The sequence below is a fragment of the Lontra canadensis genome, unplaced genomic scaffold (assembly GCF_010015895.1).
Source record: "Lontra canadensis isolate GAN:19392208 unplaced genomic scaffold, GSC_riverotter_1.0 scaffold10, whole genome shotgun sequence".
NCBI classification, from domain to species: domain Eukaryota; kingdom Metazoa; phylum Chordata; class Mammalia; order Carnivora; family Mustelidae; genus Lontra; species Lontra canadensis.
In genome coordinates, this window is record NW_022631004.1 from 9,376,156 (window position 1) to 9,394,803 (window position 18,648).

General features: G+C 38.0%; 1 protein-coding gene across 2 annotated transcripts in view; it reads right to left on the reverse strand.

Annotated features, from left to right (window-relative positions):
• The window catches only part of EDNRA (endothelin receptor type A), a 62,870-nt gene that overhangs the window by 26,722 nt on the left and 17,500 nt on the right, over positions 1–18,648 (reverse strand). For both annotated transcript variants that reach the window (XM_032855558.1, XM_032855559.1), the window contains one exon: positions 4,610–4,737. In XM_032855558.1, coding sequence (XP_032711449.1) covers positions 4,610–4,737 — 128 coding nt within the window. The remainder of the gene's footprint in view (positions 1–4,609; positions 4,738–18,648) is intronic.

Genomic DNA, 18,648 nt, shown 5'->3' on the forward strand with positions numbered 1-18,648 from the left:
CTTTGAAATATGTAGTACAGTGTTAACTATAGTCACCATGCTGTACATTACATGCCATGGCTTATTTATTTTATAACTGGAAGTTTGTACATTTTGACCCCCTGCAGCCATGTCACCCCCACCACCCTCCCCTTTGGCAGCCACCAATCTGTGCTATCTATGAGCTTGTTTTTGGTTTGTTTTGCTTGTTTTGTTTTTTAGATTTTCTTTATAAATGAGATCATAAATATTTGTCTTTCTCTGTCTCACTCATTTCACTTAACGTAATGTCCTCAAAGACCATCCATGTTGTCACAGATGGCAAGATCCATTCTTTTTTACCGCGGAATAATATTCCATGGTTTATACGTGCCACATCTTCTTTATCCATTCATCCATGGGTAGACATGAGTTGTTTCCACATCTTGGCTATCATGAGTAATGTGGCAATAAAGATAAGGCTGCTCATATCTTTTCAAATTAGTGTTTCCATTTTCTTTGGATAAATACCCAGAACTGGAATTGCTAGGTCATATGGTAGTTCTATTTTTAATTTTTTGAGGAACTTCCATACTGTTTTCCACAGTAGCCACACCAATTTGCATTCCCACCAATAGTGCACAGGGTTCGTTTTTTCTCTGCATCCTCGCCAATACCTGTTGTATCCTTGTCTTTTTGATACTAGCTATTCTGACAGGCGTGAGATGATATTACATTGTGTTTTTGATTTGCATTTCCCTGATGATGAGATCTTCCTCTCTTTTGGCTTCTCTTTTTATCCATGCCCCTTAGGAGATTAGACTTACATGTCTTAAAAAAAGATGTTATTATTTATAGGGAACAAGAATCGTCCTTGTCTTCATTCTGTTTCTCATTCTTTTTTGTCATATGCTGATCTTGTCCAACTTTGGCTTTTGGTTGGATGTTTCCTCAGAGGTGCAGTTACTCATTATTGTCTTGGTTTTTTTTTTTTTTTTTAAAGATTTTATTTATTTATTTATTTATTTGTCAGAGAGAGAGAGAGAGAGAGAGATCACAAGTAGGCAGAGTGGCAGGCAGAGGCAGAGAGAGAAGCAGGCTCCCTGCTGAGCAAGGAGCCTGATGAGGGACTTGATCCCAGGACCCTGGGATCATGACCTGAGCTGAAGGCAGCGGCTTACCTGACTGAGCCCAGGTGTAACCTATTGTCCTGGTTTTTAAAGTCTTTGGGACAAAGTTTAGTTTTTTAATAAAATGATATTTTCTAAAATATGATGGTTTTTGTAAAGGCACTAATAGGGATGAGGCAGCTCTGGGCTGGGTACCTGCATGTGTTTCTCCACATACAGAAGCTTCCGTGGTCATGTCTATGTGTCTGTATTGCTTACGCTTTAGAGCTGCCTGCCCATAGAAAATTAACCTTGATATAGAACACAGGTCACAGGAATGAGCTGCATAACTGAGATAAATAAAATGTATAAAATAACATAAGAGTAAATAAGGAAAATGGGTAACAGGCAATAAAAGTAAATATACTTTCAGAATTTTTTTTCTACTCCTAGAACAACATTGCAAACACCCATCATCCCATCCTAAGATATAACTACTGCTAATATTTGTCATGTTGTCTTCAAGGAATTTTATATTCATATACCTACACATGTCAGTTACATTTAGCCTCCTTCTCCATTGGCCTAACATGGGGTAATAAGATTGCTATATTTTCCTGTAAATAATTTTATAAAGCACATTTTTGTGCATGAATTCTCTGTTCAAGTTTTTTAGATTGTTTTCTTAGAATCAATCCTTAAAATTGTAATTACTGGGTCACAAGACAAAAGCATTTGTAGGATTTTACCTTCCTGAAGGGCTGTTTAAATCTCTACTCCCACCAGATACTGAGAAACATGTTTTCTTAGCTGAAATCTCCTTGATTACATGAACATTATTCATATGTTAATTAATCATTTAAGTTTCTTCTTTGGTATTTTTATAGTCATGCTCTATTTATATGGAGGTCTTATGATTTTAATTACTATCTGTGTGGCCTCCTTGATTACCAAGAATATTAGCATGTTGTAGCTTTTTTAACAGGCATTTGCTGCAAATATTTCCCCCAGCTTCTTGCTTTATTTGTTTTTTAAATTTATGAATGCTTGATCTTCATGCTTTAAAGTTTTATGTCCTGAAATCCCTTTATAATTATATTCAGCATTTCTACCACCTTTTTAAGTTCAAAAAGTCTGTCTTTACTAGTGATCAAAAAGATATTAGTCTATTTTCTTCTATATGGCATAAGTTTTTACAGGCTGGAGCGTAGTGGTTAACAAGGTGGACGATTTATAGTTGATTACTGCCTTGGTCACCAAATGGCCTTGGTTAATCTCTTCTGACCTCAGCTCCCTCATCTGTAAAGTGAGGGTGATTACAGGACCATCACAAGCTGGTGTCCTGAGGACTAAGGACAAGAACTGCTGTAAAGTATTTTTAACATGGCTTAGCATGTACTTATACTCAGTAAGTGGTAATTATTATAAATATTATTATTGACATATAGTAAAAGATAAGACTTTAACGTGCTTTTCTCCCCAAACGGCTAAATAGCACTATTTTTCCTTTCCCCATTATACTCAAAGTGATTTCAGTCTATATTACACTCTAATACACTGTAACACCTGTTTCCGGCTTTCCCATTTATTTCTCAGTATATTCCTATGAAGGTGCCACACTGTCTTTTTGTTTGCTTGTTTGCTTTTAGATTGGGGAGGAGGGAACAGAGGGAAAGGGAGAGAGAGAATCCTACGCAGGCTCCACACCCAGCATGGAGCCCAATGCAGGCTCGATCCCAAGACCCTAAGACCTGAGCCAAAATCAAGAATCAGATGCTTAACTGACTAAGCCACACAGGTACCCCTGTGCCATACTCTTTTCAATACTCTAGCTTTATAACATTTAGCACTATCATATGGGAAGAGTATGCATGTAGGAAACATAATTCTTTTTCAAACTATAATGATTATTTTCTTTCTTTTCCCCACAGGGATTCTAGAGTTATATTGTAATTAAAAATTTAATTGGATTTTGTAATAAGCATACACAGCCACATCTCTAAATATACAACTTGATAAATGCAGGAAACATTTTACACTTATTAGTAATGTCACAGATATAAATTTAAGTGCTTTAATTTTTAGATACTACACCACTTTGGATACAAGATGAAATAGTGCTACTGGATGGTAGGAATAGGAACAGCAGAATGAGAACTCATTAGTGAATAAAATCCAGATTACAAATGCTTACTCAGTTTCTTAGGACATGGCCACAGATAACACAGTCAATTATTTCGTCCAGTGGAAGTGACAGAGTGGCCACCTACACGCCGTAAATGTGTTAATACAGTGCCCCTTAATGCCTGCTATGATGCAGAAGAGAAGCACACAGAACTCAGGTTTTCCTGGGAACAACTGAGAATGTGACTAGTAAAGGAGAAATGCTCTCTGATCTCGTGTTTACTACTGCATAAGCAGTAGCATCATGACATTTTAAACTACTATAGGAATTTTTGTGTGCTGTAATTTCAGCAATACATTTTTTTGCAAACATTTATTTTTAAGAACATTGCTAAACTTTTTGCTTTGTGTTTCACAGGTATTACAGGCATACGTGGCGTAATTTATAAGAAGGATGCCATGATAATTTTCATCTACTAAGAGAATGAGTATTTTTATGTTTTAATAATAATGATTTGGTCCCCCAAAGTGATTGCAGGTGATAGATAACAGAATGTCTGTAAAAGCTTAAATATTCTTTAAGAAAAGGAGTCTTATTTCTATGATGGTGGGACTCAGGTACTCTGACAGAGTGATTGACAGAGTGTGAGAGAGCAAAAGTGGAAACTTCTAAACTGTGGTAGATCAATTAAGTGGGACATTAAAGAGCATTTGCATAGGATAATATTCAGTATAAAAGGATGCCATAGAACGTGTTATATGGTTCCTAATTTCATTCTTTATAGTTACTGCTATGAAAGTTAGGAGGTGCTGAAAATATCATCTAGAAGGACTCCTTTAGAGAAGTCGTGGCATCCCTGTTTGAGGAGAATTCCAGAAAGACTTAGAGAAACTTGATGGATTTTTCAAAATCTGATCAAGGAGTGCTTCTGTTGTTGCCCTCTTTTTAAAGACTGTGAAACATCTCAGGCATTCAGAGACGCTTTGAGAAGAATATAACAATATTGTGTATTCACCACTCAGCTCAAGTAATCAAGTATTATACGTATAACTGAATGATATATTTTTTTCTAATGAGAAATGTACCATGGAAAATATAGCATTTGCATGTCCTAAAGTGTCCTTTTCCAAGGTTCTTTCCATCCGATATGTTCATTTCTCCTTTGCTGCAATAGGGTGCCAAACGGCTATAATTGGCAAAATGCTCTAGATACACATTGCTGAGCGAAAGATGGCTAATGATCAGCCAATGTGTAAAGTGATTCTAAACAGTAGGGCTAGACTGTTGATATTTTAATTCACTTGAAACTAATTAACAACTGCCCTGTGCACAACTCTCAAGGCTCCTTGACTTCTCTTCTTTTTGAGAAAAATGCTTTTCGAAACCCAACAGGAGTGGAGGGAGAGAACCCCATTACCTGTCAACACTGAGAGCACAGAGATTGAGGACGGTGATCCCCACCGAGGACTTCTGCAAAAAGGGGAACAGCTTGCAAAGAAACACGCCGAAGTCATTGTGATCAAAAGGCCAGCGGCCCGCCAGCAGCTGAAAGGAGAAGCCAGGGTCAGAAACAACAGAGGTGGCACGGAAAACGTGGACACTTACATTCATCAGTTGTGTATAACATCCAGTGCTCATCACAACATGTGCCCTCTTCAATACCCATCACCCAGCGACCTCATCCCTTCACCCTTTCCCCTCTGAAACCCTCAGTTTGTTTGTTTCCTCCATCAGGGTCCATGGTCTCATATAGTTCATCTCCCCCTCTGATTTCTCCCCCTTCATTTTTCTCTTTCTTCTCCTAATGTCCTCCATGCTATTCCTTATGTTCCATATATGAGTGAAACCATATGATAGTTGTTTTCTCTGCTTGACTTATTTTACTTAGCATAATCCCCTCCAGTTCCATCCATGTTGATGGAAATGACCACCTACTTTTCAAAGAGCAGCAAAAGGTTAGGGTTTGGGTGACAGCTTGACTGAGAAGGGAGGCGGTTATCTCTTATCTATTTTTACTAACCCATAAGTAAAGTTAGTTTTCAAGTAGCGGTATTGGAGGATTATATTATCTCTTGACAAGCAGCATGGGCTCTGAATGCGAGGTGATGGAGAATCCTGGAAAAAGGAAGTAGTTTTAGGATGTGCTGACTTGTCAGCAGCTTAACACCTTGGAGTCATTCTGAACTTAACTTTTCCTCTGTGCCGATGGGGCTGACATGCTTCACCAGGTGTATCGTAAGTGGCCTTTCTTTATTTAGGCTTAAACCTCCCTTTATCCTATGGACAAATGTGGTTACTGTGATCTGTTTGTAGCATTTGCCCGGAAGTCTTTTCTTAAATGTTGACAATTTAAAACCTCTGTTGGAAGGAAAAATGGATACCCTCTAGTGGCCATGGCAAGTAGCAAGATCATAAAACCCCCTGTGAGTTGCTGGTATTTATCTAATTAGGTATTATACCAGGAGCATGGGCTTAAATACTAGCTCAGCTACTTAAAAGGGAAGACCCTGCTGAACACATGATGCCTTTTAAGAGTAAATATGGTATTGATTTAATTTCTAATTTTTGCTTAGTGACTCAGAATTGAAAGGGATTCCACTCAATAGGAAAAACCGTCCTACTAACTTGACACAGCTTTTTTTCTCTTTTTTTTTGCAATGTACCTATTGCCTTAGTAGCTCTGAGGAGAGCTTTGAATTTCTCTTCTGACATACCTAAAACATTATGTGAGGTTTAATCTCATGGTCAATGTGGTCATTAACATAATCCTCATTTTGAGAATTTAGTAATGTAGGGCTCTCTAAAATTCTATTTTTATGGCTAAGACCTTGTATGACTTATCTCAGAAATCCTCTCTTTTTAGTCTTCAAACATATTTCCCTTTCATTTTTAAAAGTTTTTAAATTTAAATTCAATTTAATTAACTTACACTGTTATTATTTTCAGGGGTAGAGTTTAGTGATTCATCAGCTGCTGACAACACCCAGTGCTCATTCCATCAAGTGCCATCTTTCTTTTCAAAGATTTTATTTATTTACTTATTTGAGCGAGACAGATAGTGCTAGAGATAGCGAGAGAGAGCAGAAGCAGGGAGGAGAGGAAGAAGCAGGCTTCTGTGGAGCAGGGAACCTGATGCTGGGCTTGATCCCAGGACCCTGGGCTCATGACCCGAATGGAAGGCTGAGCGGAAGGAAGCCGCTTAACAGACTGAGCCCCTGCAGGTGCCCCATCAAGTGCCATCTTTAATGCCCATGAGGCAATTACCCGCCTACCTCCCCTTCAGCAACTTTCAGTTTGTTGCCTGTATATTTCCCTTTCTTTTGAATACTTTTCTGAAAGTATTTTGAATTGAGGAATCCAATTCTGCCTCTCATCTCTTTCTTTTTCCCCCTGCACTCTGATGAGTCTTTGTTACTATCTTCTCAGAATTTTTGCATAAACTTTTGTCCAAGGACAATTGGTGGGCTTTTCACAGGAACACTGCCCTAAACTCTTGATGGTTTTCCTGAAACTAACAAATAATTATACCATTGCTGATTGCTGGTTGTTAATGCTTGATGCAAGTAAAGATATAAAACACTATTTCTGAGATGAATTTCCCCCCATAAAGAGACAAAAACCTGAAAACGACTTTTTATAGAATGAGAGTTTAATATTTTGTCATGCAAGTGCAATTCTCCCCTGAAGACTACAGAGATGTAATTAAAATGTGCAGGAATTGTTACAGGGTATGCTTTACAGTGACTGAGTTGTTATGGTTGGTTCATTTCAGAAACAGAGGATCCTCATATCCATGTGGATGGATTTCCCAATTCACAGATCCAATAATGAGAGAATGGATGTTTCTTGCTTTAACAAGGGGGACTTCGAAGAAGTCCTCTGAGGTTCTAAATGACAAGTGGTAAGAAAAATGATCCAGAGAAAAACACAACTGAGCATGAACTCTTTCAGGACCTTCCAATTTTAATTGACTTTTTTCCTTTTTCATGCTTGGCAAAGCTTTCAACTAGGGTTATATGTAGAAGAAGGACTGAAGGGAAAGATATCACAGAATTGGTGGACACCTTAAAAAGATCATAGAATTGTCTTTCTTTGAAATAGAGTTTTGTTATTTTTGCTGTTATTTTTCCTTTCCCCAGGAGTGAGCATCGATTCTTCTTGGAAATTAAAGACAAAGGGAAATGAAATAAGTCACTGGATGGGATGCTTGGGTTACTCAGTTGGTTAAGTGTCCAACTCTTGGTTTTGGCTCAGGTCATGATCTCAGGGTCATGGGATGGAGCTCCAAGTTAGACTCCATGCTCATCGGGGAGTCTACTCAGGATTCTTTCTCTCTCTCTTCCCTCCCCCCTCCACAGCTCTCTCTAAGTAAATAAATCTTAAAAAAAAAAAAAAAAATCATTGGAGGACATTTCCAAACAATCACAGTGCAGACTTCTCTAACCTATATCCACTTCATTCTGAAAGGATGTATGGATAGTAACTGTCCTAATGCAACCAGGGGAAATGAGGGCACTGCAGGGGTAACTTCTTACTTTTCTGTTTAAAGGTGGCTTCCTCAAAGAGGCCCCATTATCAGGTAGGTTCTGCTTGTTAATCTTTCCTCATGGAACCAGTGTGGAAGTAATTTTACATTTCAAGTCTCAGTTCACTCTGTTTTAGCAATAAAGGAATCAAAGAGGCATAGAGTGTAGCTCACCTATGTTTCTCTTCTTTAGAAGAGATATTTTAGAACTTCTGAAAGACTACTTGCTGGGAATGCATCCTTGCTCTTATTTACTAGCATTCAAAATTGAAAACAATATTTAAAATGACAAAAATTAAGCTGTATAAAAACATAAAATGAAAAGCAAATCTCCCTTGTGATCAAGACCCCTAAACTCTCTGCCCAAGGGCAACCACTGTTAATTGTTAAATGTTCTCTTCCAGAAAAGTTCCTTTGTACATAAAAGCAAATGCCCTTAAAAGAGTAGGAACATATGGAAATAATATGTTTTAACAGTTTCTTATGATCTTTTCTGCCTAGTGTACTTTCCTGGTAAGCAGTCCTATTGCCTAATTAAAAGGTTTTGATTTTGAAAAGCACATCAATGAGAGAATTGAGACTAAGATAGGAAAAAATAAGTAACTATATAGGATAAATCTAGACCACAGCAAAGGAACTAGTTGATTTCGTTAATGTTAATAAGCCACTATCAATTCAATGAAAGAAAAACCAAACCACTGTGACAAACTGACAAGTTGGATTGGTTCAAAGGGTTTATCGGGCACCAGGTAGTCATAGCTTATTTTTGCCATACAAGGGCTTATGCTATTATGAACCCTCATATTTATAACTTCCAAGGACATCACATAGTCCCTAGTACATAGTAGGTGTTGAATGAATTAATAATCCTCAATCATTAATTCAGGAAAATATTTTCATATTTTGAAATTAGGCAGTACCAATTTTGCCTTGAAAACAAATTCATCTTGTAATTTACTTTTTATTTAGAAGTTGTTTATCTGTATCCCAGAGTAATATTTCCATTTTTTACATTGAAAGAAACCATGCACCTGTCAGTGAGTCTTTTGAGGAAGTGGGAGAACACTGTTCTAGTTAAGACTTCAGGTTAAAGAGGAACTGCCACAAATTTTGGAGACCTCGCAGTCTGGGCTGTGATGAGACTGTCCAGCCTGATAAGAACCACAGAGCAGACACTGGAACATGAAGCACATCTAACTGCATTCTCAAGTGGATACAGAGGACACCACAGACCAATCACTGAGACAGGAGAGGGCAACCTGCTGAGTATGGATGCTAGTGAAGGATACTTTCCTTGGTTCTAGCCTACGGGATTTTTTCTACAGTTGAAATATAAAGTTCCCGATCATCACCTGAAAACTAAAGTACCTCTGAATGGCAGAAATTAATGTAGAAATTATGTATGTGTGTGGCTGATTTGGATTCTGTCCAAACCAATACAAAATTGACAGGCTGCATTTTTTAACCTGTCAGAACAGATTTACCGAAGTACTTCTACCACGTGGTACACCCATAAACAACCTGTTTTTAGAATGACTAGATCCAAAAGCAGGATCTCTGTCCACCACTATGTTTAATACAAAGCAATGTCTACGTGGCAGGAACCTTTCAGAAATGTGCATTGTACCTGTTGATGTCAGTTTTCTGGAACACAACGAGCAGAAAGTGAGCAAAAATGTAATGAGCCAATTGGCTGATGTGAAATTTATGCCCTCAAGCTCACGCACTTTCCTTATAGGCAAACTGCCCGAATCTTCACCACAGAATGACATACTCTTACTTTACACCCTTACTTACTTTACACCTTTACACTCTTACTTTACAAGTTTCCAGGGGATACTGATAGTGCAGGCCCATCAACCATACTTGGAGAACCACTGCTCTAGAAGCACTTTGAGCACAAAAAATGATAGCTGAATGCACAGTAGTGCAGGAGGAGCAGAAATAGAATAGGACATAGACATATGAAATCAAAACTCATACGAGTTTAGGGCCTGCATTCCACTACTCCCTCCCCCCGGTAGTCCCTGAAGGCATCAGTACATAAAGGTACAGTTCAATATCGGGTGACTTCACTGAATGTCATAGCCTGATGTTTCAGGACTCACCAGCTTGGCACTATAGAATATGGCTGTTTTCCCCCTCAATTCAACTTAGGTTGTGAACGCATAAGACTTGGGTTCAAGTCCAAGATCTACCTGTTACACACAACTAATGAATCAGTGAACACTGCATCAAAAAGGGATGATGTACTATATGGTGGCTAACGGAACATAATAATAATTAAAAAAAAAACCCAAATCAAGATCTACCTGACCTTGGGTAAACTCATGTAAGTTTCATTTCTGTATTTGTTAAGTGGGGTGGTTCTCATGCCTCCAACAACGGTATGATGACCACCTGGGGGCTCAATCAGAACAATGCATATGAAAGAATTCTCCAAACTGAATCTGTGCCACACAAACATTAGTTATTTTGAATTGCTATAATTTGTAATCATAAATGGAAGTGTACCATTTATGCACAACTTAATGAAAACAAGGATAATAGAAATGAATTTACCCCTCTTTATCTATTCCAGATGTCATCTCTTGCCATTTAATGCTATTGCTTGAGCATTACTTTTGTTATTGTCATGGCATCTTAATAATGGGATAAATAAAACCAGTGGCACATTTTTTTGTGTGCTAATTTTCCTTCCAGCCCATCCGGTGCGGCTGAGGGATTCTCTTCCTCCCTTCGTGTCACTCCACCCATCCTAGACAGAAATGAGGGATTTATGAGCACAGTCGATAGTAGCTGAAAATCTCAAATTAATTGTTCTCTTCTCCTCAACATGAATTCTGGTAGTGTCACTTGGACTTGAAGATGATGGACCAGGTACGCGTTTCAAAAAGTGGGATCCTTAGGTTTTCTTCCTTGCTGGGGGAGAGGCAGAGAGAATGGCAGAGAGAACAGGATGTAGAACTTGAGTAGTCAAATCAGTAGTAAACAAGAACGTCTTCCAATAGCACAGACTGAGTTAATTATAATGCCTGTGATGCCCAGGACAAGCCTTTAATGTGAACATGTTTTCTGGCTGTTGCAAATCTCAAATGGATACAATAAAATAAATCACTGTGCGTGACTGAGAATGGATTTTGCTTTTCCTTTATGTTTTAATTGTTTCAGGATTGAGGCAGAGATTTTTTTTTAAAGATTTTATTCATTTATTTGAGAGAGAAAGAGAGAAAAAAGCATGAGTGGGGGAGTGGTGGAGGGAGAAGCAGGCGGAGAGCCTAATGTGGGGCTCGATCTCAGGACGCTGGGATCGTGACCTGAGCTGAGGGCCGACACTAAACTGACAGAGCCACCCGGGTGCCCTACACGAAGTTTTCATAGAAATAAATGAAGTAAAAACCGTGGCTTGTACTTATCCACACAGGTTTTCCTTCGACAGGCCCCTTTTACCTCCTGACCAGCCCCAAATTTGGAGCGTATGATGAATGCAGAGCAGAGCAGCAACTCCATAAAGGTTCGTAATTCTGGGGCTGGGGGCCCTCAGTGACCTAGGGAGACCCAGAAGCACTTCTTTTTCATTAAAGCAAGTGGCTTTGCACAGCAGTTAAGAGCGAGCCCTGAAGCTCTCCTAGGACTTAAGGCTCTGCTATGTTCCTGCGTGACCCCGGCTTGCTGATTAACCTCACTGCTTTTTAGTTCCCTCCTCTAGAAAATGAAGACCGGGTGACAGCTACCTCAGAGGATTCCTGTAGACAGCAGGTGAGACAATCCAAACAGCGGGGTTAGCAGAACTAAGCCTCTGGAGAAGTGAGCTGTTTGTTATCAGTCCCTGCTGTTTGTCCCGTTTTTCCATGAAAACGGGAAGGAGGATCCTCCAGTCACCGCGGGCGCAGGGTGGTAGAAGACCCAAGCACAAGTGACCTCATTCTCAAGGAAATGACTAGCTGCTTGATGAACAGACCTCTAACAGTCCTTCAAAGCCGTAAGCAACACCCCGTGGCAGCTCGACAGAAAGAGAAGGTGGTCTGGCACAATGGCAGAGAGAACAGGATCTGGAATCTGCGATGGCCCCTGGCATCACTTAGACAAGTGAACTGTGCCTCAGAGAAGACAGGAGATAAAAAGAGAATCTATGCCCTCCGGTGGATGTGGGTATGAAATGAATTAATCCAGGCAAAGCACTCAGAAGGGCCTGGCCTAACATAGATCCTAAAGTGTTAGTTCCCCTGAGGCTCTGCTCCCACTACTCTGCTCTCCCCTGGGAAACATGGGATTGTTGCTACTCCTCGCTGCCCGCCATCTTACACTATTGAAATGTCAGGGTTTCCATTTTTGCTGAGGTCTTAACTTTTTAGAATTTGAAATAACATAGCTATTTAGAATGACCAAGTGGGGACATCTGGGTGGCTCAGTCGGTTAAATGGCCCTTTGGTTCAGGTTATGATCTCAGGGTCCTGGGATGGAATCCTGCATTGGGCTCCTGGCTCAGCGGGGAGCCTGTTTCTCCCTCTGCCAGCCGCTCTTTAATAAAATCTTAAAACAAAACAAAACAAATAAAAAAAACCCTACCAAGTGGAGGAGAGGAAAGAAAAAGAGGAAAAGTAGTTTCTGAAACCAGCGTTCCAAAGCCATGAAGGTTCTTCCTTAGAAGAAAGATATGGGCTTATTATCCTCAACAGTCTCGGTTACCTGAAGGCTAGGAATGAAATGTCTCTTTCAAATAACTCTGTTTGCCTAAGGATGCCAATCTAGAAGCAGGGGACCTGAGGCTTCTGCTTGCTTTGCATGCAGAAAACCAAAGGATCATTGGGTGGAGAAGAATGAAACGTCTTTAAAGCAGGAACATTAGAAGGACTCAATATCAAAATTATACAGGTCAGTGCCAAAGATATGTGTCAATACTTTAGGATTTCATTCATAACTGAGAGAAGATTCATGTTGGAAAAAAATAAACCTGGTTTTTCCTGAATGGAGAAAAGCTTTTATACATGTGTCATGACTGGAGGCTTACGTTTTCTCGTAACACAGTGTGAACATAGTTAATTATAGACAATAAGTGCTCTGACCTGGACACACAGTAAGGACCAAAGCCTAATAAAAAATTTTATTGTTTCTTTTAATCAGCACTGTCTATGGTAGTATATGCTGTTATTTATTTAAAAGAAACCTGCAGGCAAAACCAAAGTAGAACAAAGCAAAGCAAACTGGGAGAGATCCCCACATAAAGATCTAGGGAGTATCTACAAAAGACTTAACAAGAATTGGTGATAAGTAGGAAAAAGGGAAAAACCAATGGCATAGTTGAAGGTATGCAGCTTATTTAATGATTTAATGTACAAAATCTTAAAAACTGGAGTTAGTTCTTCATTGTAAAGTATGTCACGTGGTCACAGGAAATTAATTATGCTATGCGTAGTAAGAAACAATGACCCAACCAAGAAATGGTATGAACGTGAAGATATGGTATCGTATGTGACTTGGGGGTCGGGTGGGGAGAATACAATTGATGCTGAAGCTGACGTGTTAGAGTACTTACGTTTGAGGTCATTTTGAGTATTTAATGACAGAAAGTCAATCAACAATAAAACTTCCAGCTTTCCAATAGCTGAGACATAAAGTGAAATAGAAAAAACATACCTAAGATATCCAAATTACCAGTCATGTGATGACACTTCGCTGAAGAATGCCGTGCATTTTAACAATTCACTATTAAAGTTTTAGAAGCCTGGCTAGCTTCTGGGGGAAGTGCTATGTGTGGTATAGAGAGTATTAAAACCATAAAAGTTATATTTAATGGGAAGAGAGAAGAGTGGAACATCCTGAGGGGGAAACTGGAAATCCTGACTTCCAGCTCTAGTCCTGTCAGAAATTTTTGGGCCTTGCTTCCCTCCTCTGCCAAATAATCTAGTTCTGGCCCAACAACTCTTATCTTTAAATTCTTTGCCGGCTCATAAATTGTGTGATTCCTTTTTCACATCAGAACTCTAGTCTGTAACTGGTTTCTCTGAAACTACTATCAACTCCATTTACCCTTAATCTTACCTCAGTCTTTCCCTTGATTTTATATGATTTTTTCCCCCAATTTCTCTTTTATCTTTCCCATCTGTGACTCTTTTAGTCCTCTTTGACCTTCTTTCTGTCCAAAAGGATTAAGGAAACAGAACAGAAAACATACAAGTTTGCAGTCTACTGTAATTAGTCTACAGTTACGCCAAGTTTCCTTTTCTAGACACTCAATTACTTAGAAATACTTGTACTGGTTTAAGGAATATTAACTGCCATGAAAATCAGCCATTTAGCCAAATGTTATTAAGACAAGTTTGGTAAACAACACTTATCTTAGAATTTCAAAACTGTTTCAGGCTTGGACAGGTGCTTACAGATCATCTAGATCAGTGGTTCTTTTAAGTGTTGTCTGTGACTCCTAAGGATCCCTGAGAACCTTTCCGAGGGTCTGCAAGATCAAGATAACACTAGCAGATTACTGCGTTTTGCCCTGCTGGTACAAAAACAATGGTGGGTAAAACCACGGGTGCCTTAGCAGGAATCAAGATGGGGCACCAAACTGTTTTAATAGTCACTGCATTCTTAACCATGACACACTAGCAACAACAACAAAAACAACAACAAATTGTTGCTTCAAGAGTAATGGTGAGGGGTTCAGCAGGTCACAGCACACAAGAGCAATATACAAATCCCAACTGCATTTCAATATACCAGCAATGGAAAATCCAAAAATCCAAAGATGAAATCAAGAGACAATATCACTCAAAATAGTGTCAAATACTTAGGAATAAATTTGACAAAAGAAATGTATGGCATGTACTGAAAGCTACACAATACTGGAGAAATCAAAGATTTAAATACACGTTTATGGATTGGAAGAATCAATATTGTTAAGATGGCAATCATCTAAAGGTCAATACAATTCCTATCTAACTTCAAGGAAATGAATAAATTTATCTTAAATTAAAAAAAATATTTATTTAAGAGCGAGAGCAAGAGTGAAAGAGAGATAGAGAGAGAGAGAGAGAGAAAGAGAAAAAGAGAGCACAAGTTGGGAGCGGTTGGGGGGGGGTAGAAGGGACAGAGGCAGAGGGAGAAGCAGGCAATGTGAGGCTCAGTCCCAGGACCCACCTGAGCCAAAGGCAGATGCTTAAATGACTGATCCACCCAGGTGCCCCTATCTTAAAATTTATATATAACTGTAAAGAACCTAGAATAAACAAAACAATTTTGAAAAAAAAAAAAAAAAGAACAAAGTAGGACTTATAATATCTGTTTAAAAACTCACTATAAACTTCAGTACATAATGGTAGTGGCATAACAACAGACACATAGGTCATTGGAACAGAAAAGAAAGTCCAGAAATAGACTCTTACATTTATCATCAAATGAGTTTTGATAAATGTGCCAAGGCAATTCAATGATAAAAGGGTAGTCTTTTCAAAAATTGTGTTGAAGCAACTGGATATGCTTATGCAAAGAAAACATGAACTTAGGTGCTTATCTCATATCCTACATAAAAATTAATTATGATCATACATCTAAATGTGAGAGCTAAAACTATGAAACTGCTAGAGAAAACTATGAAACTGCTAGAGAATTTTTTTGTGATCTTCATTTAGGCAAAGATTTCATAGATACGACACCAGAAACATGATCCATGTAAGAACAATTTGATAAATTGTATTTAGTCAAAATTAAAAATTTTTGTTCCTCAAGAGACACCGTTAAGATGAAAAGAAAAACCAGGGTGGGAAAAATATTTGCAAATCACATATCTGATGAAGGACTTCTGTCTAGAGTATATAAAAAACTCCTACAGTTAAAAAATATAAAGATAAGTAACAATTAAAAAGTATGAGAGATTTTAAATAGACATTTCACCAAAGTAGATATACAAATAGCTAAGAACATGAAAATATAAGATATTCAAAATCATGAGTCTATTAGGGAAATAGAAATTAAAACCACAGTGTGATACTATTACACATCATTAGAATGGCTATAATGAAAAAGTTGATAATAATAAGTGTTGGTGAGCATGTGGAGGCATTGGAACTGTCATATATAATGCTGGTGGGACTGTAAACTGGTACTATCTTTTTTTATATTAATATGATCCAGAAATATTATTCATATTCCTTCAATGTTACTCATTTGTTTGTATTTAGTTCTATGTAATTTTAGGTCATGTAAGTGTGTGTATCCACCACCAGTCAAGATATGGAACAGGCCCTTCACACAAGGATCACTTTTGATGTTCTTTAATAACCACACTCCCTTTGCGTCCCCTTCCCCATTCCTAACTCCTAGTAACTACTGATCTGTCCTCAGTCTCCATAACTGTCATTTCAAGGATGTTATATAAATGGAATTATATAATATAAAATCTTTTGAGATTGGCTTTTTTTTTTTCACTCAGCATGGTTCCCTTGCGGTTCATCCAAATTATATATCTCAATAGCTTGTTCCTTTTTAATTTTGAGTAGTATTGCATGAAATGGATGTATCATAGTTGTTTAACCACTCACCCACTGAAGAACATCTGAGTTGTTTCTGGGTTCTGGCTACTAAAAATTAGCTACTATGAACATGCATGAATTGGTTTTTGCGTGAACATAATTTTCATTACTTTGGAATAAACGCTCAAGAGTGCAATTGCTGGATCTGACCATAATTGCATGTTTAATTTTATATTAAACATCCAAACTTCTTGCTAGAGTGGTTCTATGGCTTTTCATTCTCACCAGCAATGTATGTTTATTTTAGCCTTTCTGATAGGTGTGTAGTGATATCTCACTGTGGTTTCCATTTTGTATTTCCCTAATGGCTGATGACATTGAACATCTTTTTGTATGTTTATCGGGTCATCTGTATATTCTCTTCTACAAAATTTCTGTTTATATTTTTCCCCCTTTTCTATTTGGATTGTTTTTTGTTGTTGAGTTTTGAGAGTTTCCTGTATATTCTAGATATTAGCCTTTGTAGGATTTGTTGATTATAAATATTTTCTCCTAGTCTGTAGCCTTCTTTCATCCTCCTAAGAGGGCTCTTTGCAGAGCACAAGTTTTAAGTTTTGATGAAGTTCTATTTATCAATTTTTTTTCTTTTATAGATTGTCTTTCAGGTATCAAGCCTAAGTACTCTTTACCTAGTCCTAGATCCCAAATATTTTCTTCCTTCTTGTCCCTAAAGTTTTATATTTCTACATTTTCATTTATGTCCTAGTTTAAAAAATTATTTTTTTATTATTTTTTATTATTATTTTTTAAAGATTTTATTTATTTATTTGACAGAGAGAAATCACAAGTAGGCAGAGAGGCAGGCAGAGAGAGAGGGGGAAGCAGGCTCCCCGCTGAGCAGAGAGCCCGATGCAGGTCTCGATCCCAGGACCCTGAGACCATGACCTGAGCTGAAGGCAGAGGCTTAACCCACTGAGCCACCCAGGTGCCCCCCAAAATTATTCTTAATTGTAGCAAAATATACATAACATGAAAATTACCAAAATAGCTATTAGTCATTGGCCATGGATATCTTCAGCAGAGAAGAGATAGTTTGAACAGAATGAGGGGATGCACTTGCAGATCAAGGAACCTAAAAAGGGACTGATAACAAATATTAAGTCCTAAGACACTTACTCTTCTCCATTCATTCATTTATCCAAATGAATATCCAAATTAATAAATATTCATTTATCCATTCATTCATTTAGCCATTTCTGGCTAAGCAGTAATATTTTATTAGATATAATCAATTCTGTACCAGTTTTGTCTTCTGGACCATTTCTACCAACTATGAAACTTCTATCATTTCATGAGAGTTAAGAGTTATTGCAAACAAGTTAAGAATTTCAAAACCATGGTAGAGGTGGGCTCTGGTCTGTCAGCTGAGGGACTGCTTTTATTCTATCAACCTGAAAGCAGGACCGATTTGAGTTAGTATCTCTGTAAGATTATAAACAGCTCAGTGTTCTGGTTCACACAATTGGAACCAAAGATATTGACGCCTCACATTCTGAGAATCTGTGGTCCCTGCCTCTTTCCCTCCCTCCTTCCATCTCTTCTTCTTTTCCTGAATATAAATGAACTGTCTTCTGTGTACCTGATGAATTACATAGTGTCTAAGAGTTGAGCTCCAGGGATGGATCCATCACCCAACACTGTCTTCTTTCCTCCAAACCCCATAGCACCTCCTTCTTTCCCCCAACAACTAAGAAAGGGTTAATATATACAGAGAATATCTGATGCCACAAAATTACATGTACACACACACACACACACACACAGTGTATAAAAAAGGAACGCAGAGTATTTCTGATCCTTTCCCTACTTTCCCCTTTTCAATATGGCCCTTTGGCCCATGGCCCTCAAATTCCTTGAATTTTATAGCACAGAGATTAAAAAAAAAAAAAGAAGTCATTTATTTTAACTTATAACCATGTAATTTAATTGGCTTATCAAAGAAATATAAAGTGCAGTGATTTTCTGATAAAATAATTCCAAATATGTAAAGGTTTTGTCTTCAAGATTTTTAGAGAGTACTCTTTTTTTGTTTTTTGGTTGTTGTTGTTTTTTTTTTTTTTGGCATGAAATTTCTCCAAAATAGATGGAATAGTCTTCTTTTTTTTCTTAACTGAAACACGAATGGCTGCCCAAAGATCTGGTCACCTAGTTTAGTGCTGCTCTTCATTGTTTGAAAGACAATATAGTGAACATCTCTAAGTTCATGACAAAGAATTTAGAACTTCTTCAGTTTTGACCACAGATACATGATTTGTCCAATAGGCTTCACGGATACTTGGTTGCTAAGACCCTCAATGAAGCCAAAGTTCTGATGCATGATAACTAAATGGGGAAGACAAAGAGATGATAACAGCCCCTAGCTGTTCTTCTAACTGATATTGGTAGTCACCTTAGGAACAAGCC